Raw genomic sequence first — 20,293 nt, 5'->3', positions numbered from 1 at the left:
CTGATGGATGCTCCCCGATGATGCGCTTTGTCAATCTATGTGTTAATAACCACCATAAAAAAAATCTATTATTAGCCTCAGTGACCTTGACCCCAGTGACCTCAAACCTCATCAAAAGGTAGAGGTCCATGGAAGGCACCTACATGCCAAATATGTAAGAGAACAGAAAAATATTGAAGGCGCTATGAGAAATTGTAACAAAATTGTAACGGATAAATCTATTATTAGCCTCGGTGACCTTGAACTTGACCCCAGTGACCTCAAATCTCATCAAAAGGTAGAGGTTCATTAGAGGTACCTTCATGCCAAATATGTAAGAGATCAGAAAAATATTGAAGGTGCTATGAAAAACTGTAACAAAATTGTGACGTAAAAATCTATTATTAGCCTCGGTGACCTTGTCCTTGACCCCAGTGGCCTCAAACCTCATCAAAAGGTAGAGGTTCATAAAAGGTACCTACATGCCAAATATGTAAGAGATCGGAAAAATATTGAAGGTGCTATGAGAAACTGTAACAAAATTGTGACGTAAAAATCTATTATTAGCCTCGGTGACCTTGACCCCAGTGACCTTAAACCTCATCAAACGGTAGAGGTCCATGCAAGGTACCTTCATGCCAAATATGTAAGAGATCAGAAAAATATTGAAGGTGCTATGAGAAACTGGAACAATTTGTGACAAAAAATCTATTATTAGCCTTGGTGACCTTGACCTTGACCCCAGTGACCCCAAACCGCATCAAAAGGTAGAGGTCCATGCAAAGTACCTACATGCCAAATATGTAAGAGATCGGTAAAATATTGAAGGCGCTATGAGAAACTGTAACAAAAGTGTGACGGAAGGAAGGAAGGAAGGAAGTAAGGAAGAAACTTCAAACTGGCAACTATATCAGTGCCCCAGATAAGCTGCGTATCTGCGTCTTTCACTCTATTAAAATGTTTAAAAACGCAAAGAAATACAATATCATGCGTATTGAAAATGCAACCAATTTGACTTTTACGCAAATTCATCAAATTTAATGCGTACAATACAATAGCTTCGATCGAAAAATGCTTTGGTCATTTTCGGTATTTTCCCTTTATGATGCGAAAAAAAATGTTTAAGAGAGGTTGAAAGACGTCCGCGATAGTCGCGCCAAAATATTAGTCGATATGTTTGCCAGTTACTTTTTTTTTAAGTTTAAAGTTTATATTTATATATGGACAGTTTCAAGGATTACAAACGCTATGAAACATCTGTTTATTAAAGTTAATTATATTAGTTTACAGTTTTATTGAATCAATACAAGGGTGCAGCTTCAACTGAAATAAAGCAGCGATGATTTTAAGGTACGCATTTTTATAACTCATTTCACCCTATTCCGAGAATAAAATCACCCTATTTTTCAAAATCAATGGGTGAAAACCCTATTTTCCAAATAATTATCTGGGGCACTGCTATATGCTCCCCGAAAATTTGCGGGGAGCATTAAAACTGACAGACAGGGTCACTCAAAATCCCGCCTCTCAAACTTCACTCTGATGGATATAATAGAGTTCTGGGATATCTGGGGTTAATGCATGTGCGTAAAGTAACACCCCAGATAAGACTGTGCAGTCCGCACAGGCTAATCAGGCACAACACTTTCTGCTGAGACATGATTTTCGTTGGAAAGAAACTTCCTATAAACAAGTCATTCCATAAAAATGGAAAGTGTCGTCTTTGATTAGACTGTGCTGACTTTACGGGCTAATCTGGGACAATCTTAATCTTAACCCACATGCTTAAAGCCCAGTTTTCCCAGAAAAAGTGTAAATTAAAACCAACCTGGTCAGGGCGCCCATCAGTGAGCAGGTATATGGCCTGCGTGCCGGGGTCACCCAAGGCGTGTTGTAGCGCGGCGTACGTGTTGGTGGACCCCCAGCACGTGAGTCCCTGGATCCAGCGCCACGCCCCCTCCAGGCTTGTCTCCGTCACCTCCACCAGGCGGTTCTGCCAGACCTGAGCCTTCGAGTTGAATGCCACCAGGTTGAACCGCATCTTGTGACGCAGCTGTTCCTGTAATGGCGGAGTTTACATACAATTTCTTAAAATATATTAATGTTCACTCCATCAATTTGAAAATTTAATAGCCTTTTGTTGTTCATATCCAGGGAAGTATCAATTTATTGGAGGCTTTGTTAAGATTGTGAGAATCCTCCTAAAACAGGGCTTAAACTTGAGGCATTTTTAATGCAAGATAGACCCCGTATTCTGTAAACAATAGCAATAATATGGTTGAAGAATCACCTACATAATATATGGTATGGAACAAGACCAGCAGCTGTGAAAATTTTCCCAGTGTAAACAATTGAACATATGGAGAACATCTTAATAAAGTTATTTTCAGAGTTACACATTTTAAAATCTTGTTGATCAATTTGTCTTCTTTGTGTTGTTAGCATTTTTTCAAAAGATGTTTTACCAGTGCTAAGTGCACATAACAGTAACTGACAACTGGCTTATTTGAATCTGAGGTTACTGATTATTGACATTAAAACATTAAATAACAAATCACAACATAACATGTTTTGTGGTCGGGTTTGGAAATGAACCTGAAATCTTAGCATTTAAAGTGCATGGCTTTAACAACTCACTTGCCTGCCTGGCATATCATTGTGAGTGACACATTGAGGGATTAGTAAAAAAACTGTTGTATGTGCTAAACATTCTTTAATAGACCCGACTTCGAAGTCAACCCTTAATACTTGTACATCTCTCTACAATGACATTTAAAGTACAGTCCACAAACCTGCATGAGAAGAAACAGCTTGTCCTTGACATACTGAATACTGGGCACCATCGACTCAGAGGTATCGATAAGAATATACAGCTGCTCTTCAATGAGCGTCCCAAACAGCGCGCGGCTGCCCTGGTTCAGCCAGTCGATGCGGTTTTGTACGGCCCGGAGCGCTGTGAGCACCTATAAAATAGTGCGTACAAAAGGTTGTTCAAGAAATGGTTAATGAATGTTTATTTTACATAATTGCTAACACGCTTTAAAGAACTGCTTAGGCTTTTCAGACAGTCTCACACACCAGGCAGAGCATTAGACATGGTAGTTGTTTCTGACAGTTTCAGAATCTCCTGTATGGGAGTCTCATACAAATCTGTGTTTAGTTAAAATATATTGTGGAGTTAGAAGGGTTGAGTTAAATAGCAGAATACATTTTAATAAACAGGTCTACAAGTTGTGTGCGTCTTTATTTCAATGCATTACACTACATACCTTCTGCTCGTACGTGCGGTGGAGCTCCGGGGTGACCTGAACATGCACAACCTTGCCGTCCTTCCAGCGCACAACGGGGAACCTGTCACAGTACTTTGCATTCACCAGCTTCCTGAACCGAACCTTAAAAATGGAGAGAAGGGCTTACAACTTTCATATCAAACACAGCCTTATTCCACAGAAATTTTAAGACACATGAGACCTCACTTTATACTTAAATATAGCGTAAGGAAATACAAACATTTTTTAAACACCATTTTATTATACATTTATAAAAAAGAACTATTTATCATATCCGTCATAAAGTCAAACAGTCTTCTGAATTGCCAATACCAAAGCAGCAGCAGCATGAATAACCCTTTACCACTCAGATACGTTTTTGAAGCTTTTGAAGTCCTTTAGAAATTCAAACGAAATTAATTTTCTTCTTCATTATTTTTTATCGAGTGCACCGGGATTGTCTCCCATATGGCCATCGCCCCCAGATAGACGTGTTAGTTGGTTACGGGGGATAGTGCAAGATACAGGAGACACCCTGTTCCAGAGGTGACCCTGGGTCTTTTAGTGCCCGGTGTATAGCACATAGTACACTGCACCTCGGTTTAATGTTTCATGTGAAAGACGAGTTGGTAGGTTAGGTGCAACGGGGGATCAAACCAGTGATCTCTGGATTGTGAAGCCAGTGTGTTACCACTAGACCACGGATCCGCTACATATAAAGACCTTTCTTTGTGGATTCAAGTTTTAAAGGCTTCATTTCACAACCTAAGATATTGATGATCAGAACACAGCATAAAACCTAAATAGTCTGGGATTAACTCATATGCTGTTCTGGTTTAATGCCGGTTGCAAAAGCCTTTCCTTTTAAGTGGGAAAAGGTTATGAAAAGTGTCAAACTCAGAATTATACCAGAGAAATGTTTAGACACTTAAGATCTTGATTTATACTAAAGCATAGCATAAGATAATCAAACTTTTTTTAAACGATAGTTTATCAGAAAATTAAGAAGCGCTTTGTGAAAACCTGTCTTAATTTAAGAATTGAATAACATTTTTCTGCATTTCATCGGTGTATGAACTGTCAGGAAAATTACGCCTAATTTGCATAAACGCCGATGGCATTTATGCATAAATTAGGTGTATTTTTCCCGACATTTCATACACCAATGAAATGCAGAAAAATGTTATTCAATTCTTATAATTACAACACAAAATGATCTTAAAGCTGAAATTCTATCGTGGTAAGGGTCATAAAAGTCCTTTTTAATTTAGCGTAGGAATCTATTTTCAGTTTTGGTTTCATCTACGTCAAACAGGTATATCGTTGAAGTTCGCGCAAAAAATATAACGTCATTTCGCTATGTCATGACCAATAAAAAACAACACCATTAAGTTTGTGCAAAACATAACATCATTTTGGCAACTTGTTTATGACCAGAAAGAAGCTCCATGAATATTCATTTTAAATTTGCATACAAAGTGGGTTCATCGGAAAATGTAAAACCGGTCACGTGAACAAATTATCCAATCAGAATGCAGTATTCATATGAATGTGACAGAATTTGTAATTATATATGTGCATTAAGTAACGTCACAGATTTATATTTGCAGTCCATAGAGTTGCTTTTATGCAATTTTTTGTGTAAAGAACTTATCTTATTAACAAAAATCCATTATAGGCCAAACGCTTTGGGTATAGTGTTAGGGTGTGGTGGTCATTTATTAGATTTATTAAAGCTATTTTTTTGGAGGGGGGGGGGGGGTGTTCGGGGGGGGGGGGCGTGGGGGATGGTTTGGGTGGAGTCTATTGTGGTTTGTCAGGTAAGAGTTGTTGTGTCAAAGTATCAATCAAATCTAATCATAAATAAAGAAGTTATGGCAATTTTAGCAAAATTTAATAATTTGACCTTGAGAGTCAAGGTCATTCAAAGTTCAAGGTAAAATTCAACTTTCCAGGTACAGTACCCTCATGATAGCATGAAAGTATTTGAAGTTTGAAAGCAATAGCCTTGATACTTTAGAAGTAAAGTGGATCTAAACACAAAATTTAACCATATATTCAAAGTTACTAAGTAAAAAAAGAGCCATAATTCCGTAAAAATGACAACCAGAGTTATGCAACTTGTCCTTTACTGTCCCCTTATGATAGTTTGCGAGTGTTCCAAGTATGAAAGCAATATCTATGATACTTTAGGGGTAAAGTAGACCAAAACACAAAACTTAACCAAATTTTCAATTTTCTAAGTATAAAGGGCCCATAATTCCGTCAAAATGCCAGTCAGAGTTACATAACTTTGCCTGCACAGTCCCCTTATGATAGTTAGTAAGTGGACTAACATAACATAAAATGGACCTAAACACAAAACTTAACCAAAATTTTCAATTTTCTAAGTATAAAAAGGGCACATAATTCTGTCAAAATGCACGCCAGAGTTATCTAACTTTGCCTGCCCAGTCCCCTCATGATAGTAAGTGTACCAAGTTTGAATGCAATAGCATTGATACTTTATGAGAAAAGTGGACCTAAACGCAAAACTTAATCTTAATTTAAAAAAAATAGATGAGCTAAAAAGCTTTAAAAAACCAAAGCAGCATCATCACAAGTAACTCACAGCGTCTGTCTGAAAGTCGTTGCCAGGTTGCTTCTGAAAGTCCACCACCCCATCCCTGTGGTGGAAGGCAACCGAGCTGAGGGCGTCATAAAGCTCGAGCTTGCGTGCAGCCAGCCCATACTTGTCAAGCCAGTGACGTGAGCTCATGTACTGCTCGTTGACCTTACCCATGTCCACCTGAGGTGCCAACTCGGACTCTACAATGGACATTAAAAGTTTGAAGGCAAATTTACAAAACATCTTTGTCAAGTATATTTATCATGACCTCAGGTTTACACAAATAAATTGCACACACATGTTTTTTATAATATACTTTAAATGCCAAACTTTTTTTTACCAACAATAACCAATATTGTATGAAACCTCCTCCATCAGTAGAAATAACAATGTTTTTTATTAAAACATAAAGAATACATTACAGACTTGCAAAATATTAATATGTAAAGCATATTCATTTTTATGAAAAATTTATCACGACATATCTATCATTTTTATTACAATCAATAGTAATTCACATTAACACACAGACTTCATAGGGGCATTTTAATTTGTAACCTAGATATATGGTTAAAAAATAAATACATACAAGGAGTCATAGTTAACAGTTATGTTTACGTGACTTTATTATTTTTCAGTTTGTCAAACATGTTGGCCTAGTCATGCTGTGCCATGCTTCATTACATCTGAGAAGTACTTATTCATGCATGCATACTTACTGCCCTATATTATTATATAATCACACAGTAGTATAAAGTATCTATATAATGGTGCATGACAGATAGCAAATTACACAGTAAAAATCTGGAAAATAACAAGAACAATTCAAAATACATAATAATTTATGTGTCTGCTTATGAGTGTCCACAGTCATCAGTAATGTTAAGGAATTTTTAACTGTAATCAGGTTACTGACCACACTTGATATTTACATGTGCCAATGATATCAAGAATGTGCATCTAAGAAAATAGCGTCACTTCCCAGTGAATAGTACTAATTTAATGGCATCAGCTAAAAAGCTTGGATCAAACAAAAGGCCGAGCCTTGTGTTACAATCCAACGTCCAAGTCATGTGTAGAGCTCAGCACACAAATCAGGTGCACCCAAGCCAAATATAATATAGACTAGAAACTCATGTCATCAGGAGAATCAAAACCAACCATTTCCCATTACCTTAAAACAAGAGCTGCTTAAGCAGAGTGGGTAATCGTGTGATAAACAAGATGGCGACTTCCATGCCGAGACAGGTATTTTTTGGCGGTTTGATACCCTTTTTTACTTTTATTAATTGTTAAAATGCCGCTCACTTTCAAATAATATAGCAAGAAAGTGATTAGTGTTTATTTTGAATATTTATATAAAATAAAAGCTAATTACTTTCTTGCTGATATGGCTGGAAAGTGAGCGGCATTCAAACAATTAAACCTTTGCATGCTGGGAAATTTGTCGTCTGCTAAAATGTCGTCTGCTGAATTTGTTAAATAAGCATTTTCTTCATTTTTTTTTCAAACAATACTATCAGAATAGCAAACAGTTTGGATCCAGATGAGACGCCACGTTCTGTGGCGTCTCATCTGGATCCAAACTGTTTGCAAAGGCCTTTAAAATTCGGTTCCCGCATTCAAACAATTAATACAAGTAATAAAGGGTATCAAACGGGGAAACATTCCTGTCTCGGCACAGACATCGCCAACTTGTTTATCACATGATTATCTGCTCTGTTAAGGAAGATGGGAATATTGATATGTTGAAACCACAAACCTAGGCTTTAGAACTTTACCAACTTGTCCTTATTTATCAATACACATTCAAAAGAAATAAAAGCTTAATGTCAGTCTACTATCAAGCTTATTAACAATTCATCATCATGATCATTTACATATTTAAGATTTGTTTTTGTCCCTATGTTTTATATATTTGATTTGTTTTTGGACAGCTGATCATTAACCATAATTTAAGTTTCAGAAAGAAAGACAACTTTCTTTCCATTTTATTGTCAATTTGCATGAGTTTTCATGTAAATAGCTTTATGCCAATTCAGTCTCTTGAAATAATGTTGAAATAATTAACTCTTGAAATTAGAACATTATCGTGAATAACTATATTAATCAAAATGTTCCTATGGGCCATTTTTCAAAGTCTATCTTTTTTTTTTTTTAACAAACATTTGCTTAAAGGTTCTCAATATTTTGGCATTTACTAAGTAGAATGTCTGAAAACATTAAAACACAGTAAGAATGAGACACGCTCGGGGAAAACCGGGCTTCATGCCTGTCTGTAAAGTGTTTTCAAAGATAAGCATGTGCAGTTTGTATAGGCTTATCTGGGACAAATTTTCAGCTTCCATGAAAGTTTTTGTTCAAAGAAAGTCTCTTCTAACACTTTCCGCCTAAATTGGATTTAAATGGGATTTTTGCTAAAAAGAGACATTATTTAAACAAAAAATGTCATAAAAGCGGAAAGTGTCGTCCCTGCTTAGCCTGTGCGGACTGCACAGGCTAATCTTGGACGACACTTTACGCTCATGCATTGCCCAGTTTTATCAGAACACGACTCAAATGAAAACAGTGTGGTCCAGATTGAGTCTCTGCAAGCAGGACTGGCATTATGCATGGTTTTTCAAGATTGCAGCTCATCACAAGTTGAGGGGCTACATATGGGCTTATTTCTCATACTGTTTCACACAAGAAATGCATGCTGATATAATGTGTATGCCTGCTACAATGCTACTAATTTGCACACAAAATCTTAAGTACCAAAATGCAAGTGTCCTTTTTTAATGGATCTGGAACCTGAAAATAGTGCCAAAGACTTTCTAAGACCACACAGTAAAATGATTGCAGTTAACATGCCAAAAATGTTGAGGTTTTATGAATTAGGATTTACCTTCAAACAGATTTCTGTTCACTTAAGTTCCAGATTCTCCAATTAAATATACATATGAGTCACGTTCTGAGAAAACTGGGCTTAATGCATGTGCGTAAAGTGTAATCCCAGATTAGCCTGTGCAGTTCGCACAGGCTAATCAGGGACGACACTTTCCGCCTAAAATTGATTTTTGGTAAGGAGGGACTTCTTTGAAACTAAAAATTCCATACAAGCGGAAAGCTTCGTCCCTGATTAGCCTGTGCAGACTGCACAGGCTAATCTGGGACGACACTTTACGCACAAGCATTATGCCCAGTTTTCTCAGAACGCGACTCATATGTTAACCAAATTATGATTGAAAGCTATATGTCATACATATGAGTCTGAAATTTAAGCTTCTTATTGTTTTATTTTAGTGCATACAGTTGAACAAAGCTATTTTGAAGTGGTTTAGACTCTAAAAAATAGTTGTACATAAATTTCAATGTGCGACCTCAAAAAAGACACAGATGCTAACTTGTAATGTTGAGAAAAATATGTTGGAAACACAATTTTTGTTCAAAATTGAGATGAATTAAAAATAGGAAATTTCGATAAACATGCTTTATTCTGTCAGGTAAGTAAGAAGGATAAACACAAGACCATAAAAACAAGAGTTTGAAATAACATGGTATTCAGTTGCAATAAATTTGATTAAACATAACTAAATAAGCATTATTTAGTGATAATTAAATTATGAATGAAATATATATTGCTTCTAACAACGTTATACAATCTGGATTTTCCAACAAAAAGCTAGAAAAGTCTACGGTCAGTAAAGCGTACATAAAGAATCTGCTTTGCATAATATGGTAAAAACACTTACTTTGTACTGTTTCTACAACACATGAACATAACAACATAATTAAAGGAAATTCTAAGAGTTAAAAAGCAGTGAAGCAAACAAAAAGTGCTATCATACATTATTCTGGTAAGTCTTCAAAAAACCCTAGTTTTGCTATGTGGGTCAAGGAACATTTCTTTGTAGTTTACAATATTATTGGTATACGATGGTGTTACCAAATGCAACACTTGCGCTAACACCATGACAATATTAATTTTATGAATGAACTATCACAAAAATAACAATTTTTTTTAACCTACTCATAGTTTTTGTAATTCACATTATGGGTCTGACAATTTGATTATAAAAGTTTTCTCAAATTGCAGAATAACACCCAGAAATGGACATGCAATGCAAAATGATAGAAAAAGTGTATATAAATACTGAAAAAATGGCAGTCTAGACTGCATAAGATGAAAAAAAAACTGCCAGCAACTGTGTTCACGAATATAAACAACACTCTACCTGAGTGACTAGTCAAGGACAGGGGTTGTTTGGTTTTTTAAGCATGTAAAATATAATATGTCTGTAAGTACTCTTATGATATGAACATAATGTATGATCAAATAATTAGCAAAATTTCCTTCCTACACATAGTATTCAATAAATGATGTTAAATATATATATATTTTATTATCATAAACTTCCATACACTTGAAATATGTTTCTTTTTTTTTCATACTGATATTATTTAAAATTGTTGAATTACAAATGATATTTCAGCAATGGTGCATTGATTGCAATACATCAAACAGAAAGTTAGAATAATATCTTTATAATTATTTTAATGGTATTTACTAACAAGGGCTGTTTGTAAAACATGCATGCCCCCCATATGGGCTCTCAGTTGTAGTGACAGCCATTTTGTAAATATGTTTTTTGTCACTGTGACCTTGACCTTTGACCTAGTGACCTGAAAATCAATAGGGGTCATCTGCTAGTCATGATCAATCTACCTATCAAGTTTCATGATCCTAGCCATAAGCTTTCTTGAGTTATCATCGGGAAACCATTTTACTATTTCGGGTCACTGTGACCTTGACCTTTGACCTAGTGACCTGAAAATCAATAGGGGTCATCTGCCAGTCATGATCAATGTACCTATCAAGTTTCATGATCCTAGGCATAAGCGTTCTTGAGTTATCATCCGGAAACCATTTTACTATTTCGGGTCACCGTGACCTTGACCTTTGACCTTGTGACCTCAAAATCAATAGGGGTCATCTGCGAGTCATGATCAATGTACCTTTCAAGTTTCATGATCCTAGGCATAAGCGTTCTTGAGTTATCATCCAGAAACCATTTTACTATTTCGGGTCCCCGTGACCTTGACCTTTGACCTAGTGACCTGAAAATCAATAGGGGTCATCTGCTTGTCATGATCAATCTACCTATCAAGTTTCATGATCCTAGGCATAAGCGTTCTTGAATTATCATCCGGAAACCATTTTACTATTTCGGGTCACCGTGACCTTGACCTTTGACCTAGTGACCTGAAAATCATTAGGGGTCATCTGCTAGTCATGATCAATCTACCTATCAAGTTTCATGATCCTAGGCATAAGCATTATTGAATTATCATCCGGAAACCGTTTTACTATTTCGGGTCACAGTGACCTTGACCTTTGACCTAGTGACCTCAAAATCAATAGGGGTCATCTGCAAGTCATGATCAATGTACCTATGAAGTTTCATGATCCTAGGCCTAAGCGTTCTTGAGTTATCATCCGGAAACCACCTGGTGGACGGACCGACTGACAGACCAACCGACCGACATGTGCAAAGCAATATGCCCTCTCTTCTTAGAAGGGGGGCATAATAATCAGACAAAACCGAACAATACAGCAGATAATCATCTCCAAAAAATCTTCATGTCTTTTGGTGTATGTTACTTTAATAATCAGACAAAAACAAACAGCACAGCAGACTACCATTTGAGCTGCATCATGCAAAAAGGGGTCTTACGCCATATGCAGTCAGCTCCAAAGTCATGGCAGAGTTTTGTGGTCTCTAATGTAGATAGGGTAGCTTCTAACCAAACCGCATATGGCATAAGACCCATTTTTGCATGCCGTGACTCATATTAGCATAACTCAGGCCAGCCCTTTCATCCTGAACCTACCAAGCACTATATTGGGCTCTGGTGTGATACTGATCAGCTTCTGGATCTGCAGAAGATTGTTACGAGCCTCCTCCATTTCCTGGAACAGAACAATCACGTCCTCCCGCACCCCTGCACCAGGTGGGATCCCCCCAAACGTCTTCTTCTTGAGCATGATGTTGGCCTTGTTGGTGCGTGGATCAACGGGGAGTCCCTCGAAGGAGTCCATCTCCATGATCACAGCATACACATGGCACCTGGAAAATGTAAAAGAGAACTTTTGAGTAAAGAAGAGGTTAAAAATACTTAATGCATATAGCAACAAAGCGTTATCCTGGACCAGCCTGAGTGGTCCACAATGTAACAAGAGCTATATTTAAAATTAAATCCCCCCTCCCCCATTCAACTTGGAGAAAAGTTGTCCATATAGCCTTGACACATGACTTTGAAATCTTGATTTAAAAATCATAACTAGTCATCCTTCATCAAGACTAATCAGCATTCTTCTTCACATAATCCTCCTAATTTTCTAGACATTATGTGGAAGTAATGTTCAAGTTACTAGCAAAATATACCTTTTGAAATCATAATAATAGGCATATTTCCTGCTCCTAAGTATTTGTCATTGTAATTAAGATGATCATAGGTCAAATTGTTCTCCAAATATTGTGCATACTAGTTTCATGATAAAAGCCCCTGTGTGATTGAACTTTGACCTGATGACCCCAAATTTAAAAGTTGTCTTCCTCATCCTTGTGGCCAAAGAAACAACTGCACCAGTATGCATGATCAGTGGTCAAAGCTTTCTCAAGATATTGTGTAGAAAGTTTCCTCTTACAAGCCTCTGTAAACTTGACCTTTGACCTCAAAATCCATAAGCATCATTCATATCTTTTCTCTTAAAGATATAGTGCTAAAATGATTTTACTTTAACAAGCCCTTGTGACATTGACCTTTACCCTGCTGACCTCAAAATCAATATATATTTTCCTTTCCTCCCAAGTTATCACCATAGCAATAGCGTGGATGTAGGTCAAAGTGTTCTGAAGATATAATGCGGACCAACCTATTGATTAAAAGACCAATAGACACAGGAGAAGCAATATGCTCCCTCTTCTTTTAATGGGGCATATTGAATATTTGAGCAGATTTTTATTTTCAAACTTTCACATTTTCCTTGTATAGTCTGTCAAACCATTTGTCTGATTTTTGTGTCACCTAGTTCTAAACACAAATTTTCTTAAAGTAAAATTTATTTTAATTATTAAATACTTACCTGTTATCTCTAGCTTACCCCTTTCAAAGGGAGTTATTTCATCCGGAAAATATTCAAGCGCTGGGAATCGTCCACCTCTATAAGAATCCAAATCAGGTTAAACATAGTACAATGCAACCTAACAGGAAATCAAGAACCACAACTCATCTTTCCTTTACGCAAACATAAAAAGGCGATGAGCGGGGTGGGAGGTGGGACTTACCGATAACAGGTAAGTATTTAATAATTAAAATGAATTTTACTTTAAGAAAATTTGTTTTAATATCATAAATACGTTACCTGTTATCTCTAGCTGATTTTGCAGCTGCGGTGGGAAGGTTCGCATATTTTTTCCCATCACAGCAGAACCCATATAGAGGGTTTACAGCCAGAGATAGTAGAATCATGTCCTCTTATAATCTTTGTAGTACAGTATAGTACTTAATTCTCGGATGGCACCAGTGTACTTACGCCATAGAAGAAACTACAGTTTGAGCCACTACAAGAGGACCCAACTTATACAAATTGTCTTGTTGGCACTCAAGAGAACGAAGATAAAAAGAGGAGAAGGTGGTCGGATTCCTCCAGAAAGCAGCTTGAAGCACTTCAGATAGTGGGGTCTGATTAATATAAGCCCACGAAGCCGAAAGAGCTCTTAATTCATGCGGTCTTATCTTAAACAGGGATAAATCTCTCGATGAAAGAGAAGAACAAGCTTTCCTTATAGTCGAGGCTATCCAACGAGAAATAGAAGCCGCAGACACATCGCCCCCCCCCCCCTTTTAATGGAATGAAAAGTCTCTTACGAGAACCTCGAATAGACTTTACCTTTTTAAGGTAGAACTTCAAAGCCCTGACCGGGCAAAGGAGTCTATCATCATCTTCATGTCCACAAGTTCTAGATAGACTTGGAACTTTGAAGGGTTTGGAAGCCATAGTTGATTTTTAGCAAGGAATCCTGACTGACATAACAATGTAACGGAACCATCAGAAGAGTCAAAACGAAGATGACTATCCTCAATAGAAAGAGCATGAATTTCACTTCTCCGTTTGGCTGAAGCCATAGTAAGAAGGAAAACGGTCTTTCATGTTAGGAATTGTAATGAAGCCTGATCAAGAGGTTCATAGGGAGCCTTAATAAGCGAACCTAGCACACAAGCTAAATCCCATTTAGGAGCAAGTGTACGAGATACAGGACGACTAATTTCCATAGCTCGAACAAGTTCTGAAATAGCTGGATCAGCAACGACTTGTGAAGACTTAGTGAAAGCCAATGTATGCGAAATCATAGATCTGTATCCTTTGATGGAACTAAGAGAAAGTTTCTTATCATCAAAAAGATAAATGAGAAAATCCGCTATTCGTCTAGCAGAGGGATTGAGGGTAATTAATTTTCCCTCGAAAACACCAATTGGAGAAGAGTTTCCAACGAGCATCATAGACTGCTCTGGTGGATTTTCTCCTTGCCAAAGCAACGAGGGTTGAAGCCTTGACAGAAAAACATTTCTTCTGCAAAGATTGCCTGATAACGGCCAGACGTGTAAGTGGAACCTTTTTGGGTCCGCATGTAGTCTGCCGCTTTGAGACAGAAGATCTGACCTGTGAGGAAGATTCCTGGGATAATCGTACAGGAGACTGAGAAGATCGTTGAACCAAGATCTTCTGGGCCACCAAGCGGCAATCAGGAGTATCCTGCAAGAGCTCACCCTGATTTTCCCCAATATTTGGGGAATTAGAATGGGTGGGGGATAGGCATAAGCGTCCAGTTGGCCCCACGCGAACGAAAGCGCGTCGATTGCCCACGCTGCTGGATCGTAAACTGGACTCACATACACAGGAAGTCTGTGATTGTGTCTGGTTGCAAATAGATCGACCAGGGGATAACCGAACTTGAAAAAGATCTGGTTGGTCACTTCTTGATGAAGTGTCCACTCCGATGGAAGTAACTGGTGTTTGCGAGACAAACCATCCGCCAGGGCGTTGAGGCGACCTGGTATATATTTTGCCAGCAGATGAATGTTGAGTGTTTTGCAAAGAACAAGTAATTTTCTGGTTTCCAGATACAGGGATTGAGAATGTGTTCCCCCCTGTGCCTGGATGTAAGCCACCACAAATGTGTTGTCTGTTGACACCATCACACAAGAGTCTCAAAGATGTGATTGGAAATGAGATACAGCTAGAAATACTGTTCGCATTTCTAGATTGTTGATATGTAGGTGAGATTCCTGATGAGACCACAACCCTGAAATTATCAGACTGAGAGGTTCCAGGTGAGCACCCCACCCTTCCTTGCTCGCATCCGTTATTAGATATAATGACGGTTGCGGAGGAAGAAGGGGTACTCCTGCCAACAGAGTCTCCTCGTCTAGCCACCACTGAAGATGAGACCTTAAGGAGGGAAGGATTGGAATCTGTGTTAATAGATTGCCTGGAGACCATTTCCAACAAGCTGAGAGATAGTGCTGAAGAGGACGTAGGAAGAGACGTCCCAACTGCACAAAGTCTGTTACTGAGCTCAGGATACCGTTGAGAGAGAGGAATTCTTGAGCTGTTATATGAGATTGGGACAAAACCCAGTTGACCTTCATCAGAAGGTCTGATATACGTTGAATAGACACTCTGACCCGATTGATGTGGGTCAAGAAATTCATTCCCACAAACGTAAAGTCCTGTGAAGGAATGAGGTCTGATTTGTCTGCATTGAGAAGGAGCCCTAACGAGAGGAGTTCCTTCCAAGAGAATTCTAGGTTGTACAGAAGCAATTGACGATCGAGCTGGTGTAAGAGCCAGTCGTCGAAATACTGAAGAAGAATAATCCCGTGAACTCTGAGGTGTGATCCCACTGCCGACATTAGTTTGGTAAAAACTCGTGGGGCTGTCGCCAACCCGAAAGGCATAGACCGGAACTGGTAGACTTGGCCTTGAAAGGCGAATCGCAAGTACTTCCGGTAGTTGGGATGTATAGATGTATAGGAACATGGAAGTAAGCATCTTCCAGATCCAAAGACACCCCCAGTGCAGGGGTTTGATGGATTCCCGTATGAAAGAAGGAGTCTCCATTTTGAAAGTTGGTTTGAGGAGATACATGTTGAACACTTTTAAATCTATTACTGGTCTCCAGGAACCATTTTACTTTTGAACAAGAAAAAGGCGACTGTAAAATCCTGGAGAATAAGGATCTTGAACCCTTTCTACCGCCTGTTTTTCCAAGAGCCCGAGAATGGACTCTGGAGTATGTGGATGCCGAGATACCAGCTCTATAGGGACACGAGAAAGTGGAGGCCTTTTTTCGAATTGAAAAGTCAGGCCTTTTGTCACAAGAGAATGAACCCATGCGTCTGAAGTAATTTGAAGCTATCGATTTGAGAAGTGGAAAAGTCTGGCCCCGACTGGTATTTCCGGCATCGGCGGTTGTGGCGGTAGAAAGGGAAGGGACCTAGGGCTGATAAGCAGGAGGTGCGCCCCTGCTGGTAGAAGGTTTGAAATTCCTCTGTCCTGGCTTGGGTTTGCCCTTTTTCCCAGAATCTTTATTAGAAGACTTGTGTGACAAAGAAGGTCTGTTATAGGAAGACTGCCTATTAGGACCTGACCGTGGATTAAAAGAAGGCTTTTTAGAGAAAAGGTTATTTCTCTTAGCCGTCTTGAATGCTGGAACTGCTGGTGGCCTAGAAGCAGGATGCTTAAAGACCCCTTGGCGTTGTCCAGAGTTGTTTCTAGCTAAAGAAGCATGAAGTTGGTCATCCTTGTCAGCTGTGATTGCTTCTTGTATCCTTCCACCAAAAAGGAACCCTGATGTGAGAGGAGCTGTTCTGAGCGAGTTCATACCAGGTTCCAACAGAAAATCTTTAGGTAAAGAAGTAAGGATAAGATCTCTACGAATCCTTAGCATCTCGGACATTGAAGAAGCAGAAGTGTGAGATAAGGCCAGTGTGGTCCGTGAGAGATGAATTAACAAATCACGGGGTTCCTCCGGAACAGATTCCGACCAATCACACACCATTTGTAAAATTGTCGCTAGCATAAAGTCAATTTGGTTAGTCAAACCAAATGATCTACGTTCCCTCATTTCCCAAGTTTCCAACATTGAAAACGGAACAGAAACTGAATTGGAACCACTTGGCATTACAAGAGATAGCTTGCTAATGTCCGGATCTGGAACCGGAAGTTTTGAAAAATTCAACCCAGATGTTGCATGTGGTACAGGAGGTTTGTAACTTTTACTACCTTCCTGGTGTTTTGGATCAGCTAGTTCCTTAGGAATTTTCCATGTTTCTCCTCGTTTTGGAATAGTCTTATTAGCTGATTCCAATGATTGAAGAACAGATAGAACAGTAGAACCAATGGGAAGTCGCGGGTCAGGACGAGCCGTCGACTTAATAACCCTGTTTGGATTAAATGTACGAAAAAGTTGTTCTGTCACAGAAATCGTCGCATTTGAAGACAGTTCAGCAGGTCTTGGACAGTAATCTTCACCAAGAGTACGAAACATCAGTTCATAGATCTGACCAATCAGAGCTAAATATTGATCCGTCTCAACATTAGATTCTGCATCTGAATCAGCCTCACTCTCTACAACACCAGCGGTTTGTATAGAATCAGAAGGAACAGAAGTGAGAATATCTTGTACCGGATTGTAATTGTCTGGTAACAGCGAATGATGTTATTGGTGGCAGGCCTAACTGATGACTGTTGACCGGTGACCGGTGACCGGACCAGACCGGTGATCAATGACCGGACCGGTGATCAATGACTGGACCGGACCGGTGACCGGACCGGTGACCGGACTGGTGACCGGACCGGTGACAAGACCGGACCGGTGACATGACCGGTGACCGGGCCGGACCGGACCGGCCGGTCATATTATGACCGGTTACGTCACCGGACAAAGACCGTAGAATGGCGGCTGCCATGTGGTCTGACATTGGTCCAGTCGTTCCATGATCAATGTTGCCGGTATGCATGGTGTGAGTCATAAGATCTGATGACGATCGACTGACAACAACACCATCTTGCCCGGTACCCAGCGACTGACAAAACCGCTGGTCATCCTTGACCAGTGGAGTCACCGGGTAATCAACGTCGGATGGAGGTTCATTGCGTTTGCGGCTGATCGACGTCCTCCGGCGACCTGCGTTTGTCCATACGTCGTAAGCCCACAAATTGCAAACCGCACATTTGTTATTAAATGTGCAACCGGTACATGCCAAGCAAGTATCGTGGGAATCCCACCTTGCTTTGATATGACCACAAGAACCTCTATCCTGTAAGTTCATTTTGAAATAAAAGAAACAAAAAGAACCTACAAAATTCAAATAAAAAGTTAAACCACAAAATGTAAACACAAAGAACGCTGTCCAATTGACCTCAATTACTTATTGGGAAATAGGCACGAATTCCTCGTGGTTCACGTGCTCATGACGTCATGTACATGAGCGACGATGCAAAACAAGAAAACCAGCAAAAGCAGAAATATGACAATTACTGCAACAAAAAGTATAGAAATATAAACCGAATGATACAAATAAAAGATAAATAAACTTTATCCTTTTAAAATCCGACAAAAACACAGTGAAAAGAACACATAAGTCCTGAGCCTAAAATAGGCGTGCACATGGTTTTATCCGGAAAGGAAAGATGAGTTGTGGTTCTTGATTTCCTGTTAGGTTGCATTGTACTATGTTTAACCTGATTTGGATTCTTATAGAGGTGGACGATTCCCAGCGCTTGAATATTTTCCGGATGAAATAACTCCCTTGGAAAGGGGTAAGCTAGAGATAACAGGTAACGTATTTATGATATTAAAAGGTATAATTGCTGGAGTCATGACATTTGATAAACATATTCATCAACATATGAACTCGTTATATAATTTGTTTGCAGACACTGAATGTACAAACAGTTTAATAAAACTTGGTAAAAGTGTCTTACTTCCCACTTGCAGCTGATGCAAATTCTCGCAGGAATCTCACAGTATCGGAATTCTCACAGTTGTATGACACAACATTTACTGGTGGCTTCTTCTGTACTGCACACACCTGTACCACAATATACACATGGAACATGGCATTATATCCATACTTAAAATGCATTCCATTTCAATTTTTCTCATCATCATGTGTACTGAAATATTGCGTAATTGCTAAATTTGATAGTTTTTTTGTATGAAAATAATATATGAAAATGATCAAGAATATATTTAGGTGCAATATATATATATATATATATATATATTATATATATATATATATATATATATATATATATATATATATATATATATATATATATTATATATATATATATATATATATATATATGTCACTGGAAGACAATATGCTGCCTTCATAAACATTTTCAAACAACAAATGTTTCTCATGTGAGATGTACACAATTCCAGCAAATGTTCTTAGTTTACATGAAAGGTCACTTTGTTTCAATTAAAGGTTACTTTGTTTTCATGAAAGGTCACTTTGGTCCCATGAGAGGTCACTGATTTTCTATTTAAAGGCCCTATTGCTTGGTTAATATTGCATGGTCAATGGCACATTGATTCCGTGCATTTTTCAACGTGAGTTCATCGTCGATTTGCTTCATGTTAAATTCCATGAAAGGTCTCTTTGGTAGAAGTATATATATATATATATATAACATTGGTTCTGTGTTGACTTACCTTTTCCTTTAACAGCTGTCTGCACATGTCAGATGATGACCCTTCTGTATACAAGTATACTGCCTCATTCTGTAACAAAGAGTATAGACAAACATTGTATCATATTAAATTGCATGGACTTCCAATTTTAATTATTTACACAATTTTGAATAAACCAACAATATGATCAAATAAATATAGTACTGATTTGGACAAATAAACATTTGTCCTTTTTTAACAGTAAAATGAAAATAATTATCAAGATAGTGGATATTCTTCCTAAATGTATTTGTAGGAAAGAACCATCAAATCAAAACATGAACGGGGAAAGACCAAAATTAAAACAGCAAAAAATATGCTTTATAATACACGAAATATTTGACCGATATCATGTTTGCCTGTTTTTGGTAAGTGATTTTTTAGCTGTTTACAAATTAACATATGAGAACTGGCCACTGCAACTGGACCCTAAATAGATGTCTTGGTTAATTTGTGATATAGTACTTCAACCGATTTATTTATCTTGATTACATTTAAATCCTAAAGCTTATTGCTACTCTTGAGTCTGTTTCCTGGATAGAACCAGAACTTGAGACACAATCTTAAGAATGCTCAGAGAGTGGGTCTTGAACCCAGTCCTCCTGATTGCTAGGCATACACCATACCCACTTTGCCACTGC

General features: G+C 38.3%; 1 protein-coding gene across 1 annotated transcript in view; it reads right to left on the bottom strand.

The window, feature by feature from the left end:
• LOC127878729 (von Willebrand factor A domain-containing protein 3B-like) overlaps positions 1-20,293 on the bottom strand; it is a 112,921-nt gene that overhangs the window by 86,434 nt on the left and 6,194 nt on the right. Inside the window, exons 7-13 of the mRNA XM_052425257.1 lie at positions 19,635-19,703; positions 18,893-18,999; positions 11,731-11,966; positions 5,860-6,056; positions 3,249-3,371; positions 2,772-2,942; positions 1,808-2,038 (exon numbers count right to left, since the gene is read on the bottom strand). Of these exons, the coding sequence (XP_052281217.1) occupies positions 1,808-2,038; positions 2,772-2,942; positions 3,249-3,371; positions 5,860-6,056; positions 11,731-11,966; positions 18,893-18,999; positions 19,635-19,703 (1,134 nt within the window). The remainder of the gene's footprint in view (positions 1-1,807; positions 2,039-2,771; positions 2,943-3,248; positions 3,372-5,859; positions 6,057-11,730; positions 11,967-18,892; positions 19,000-19,634; positions 19,704-20,293) is intronic.

Source organism: Dreissena polymorpha, chromosome 4, assembly GCF_020536995.1.
Source record: "Dreissena polymorpha isolate Duluth1 chromosome 4, UMN_Dpol_1.0, whole genome shotgun sequence".
Classification (NCBI taxonomy): domain Eukaryota; kingdom Metazoa; phylum Mollusca; class Bivalvia; order Myida; family Dreissenidae; genus Dreissena; species Dreissena polymorpha.
The sequence above is the reverse complement of the archived record's forward strand: the minus strand, read 5'-3'. Positions and strand labels throughout refer to the sequence as shown.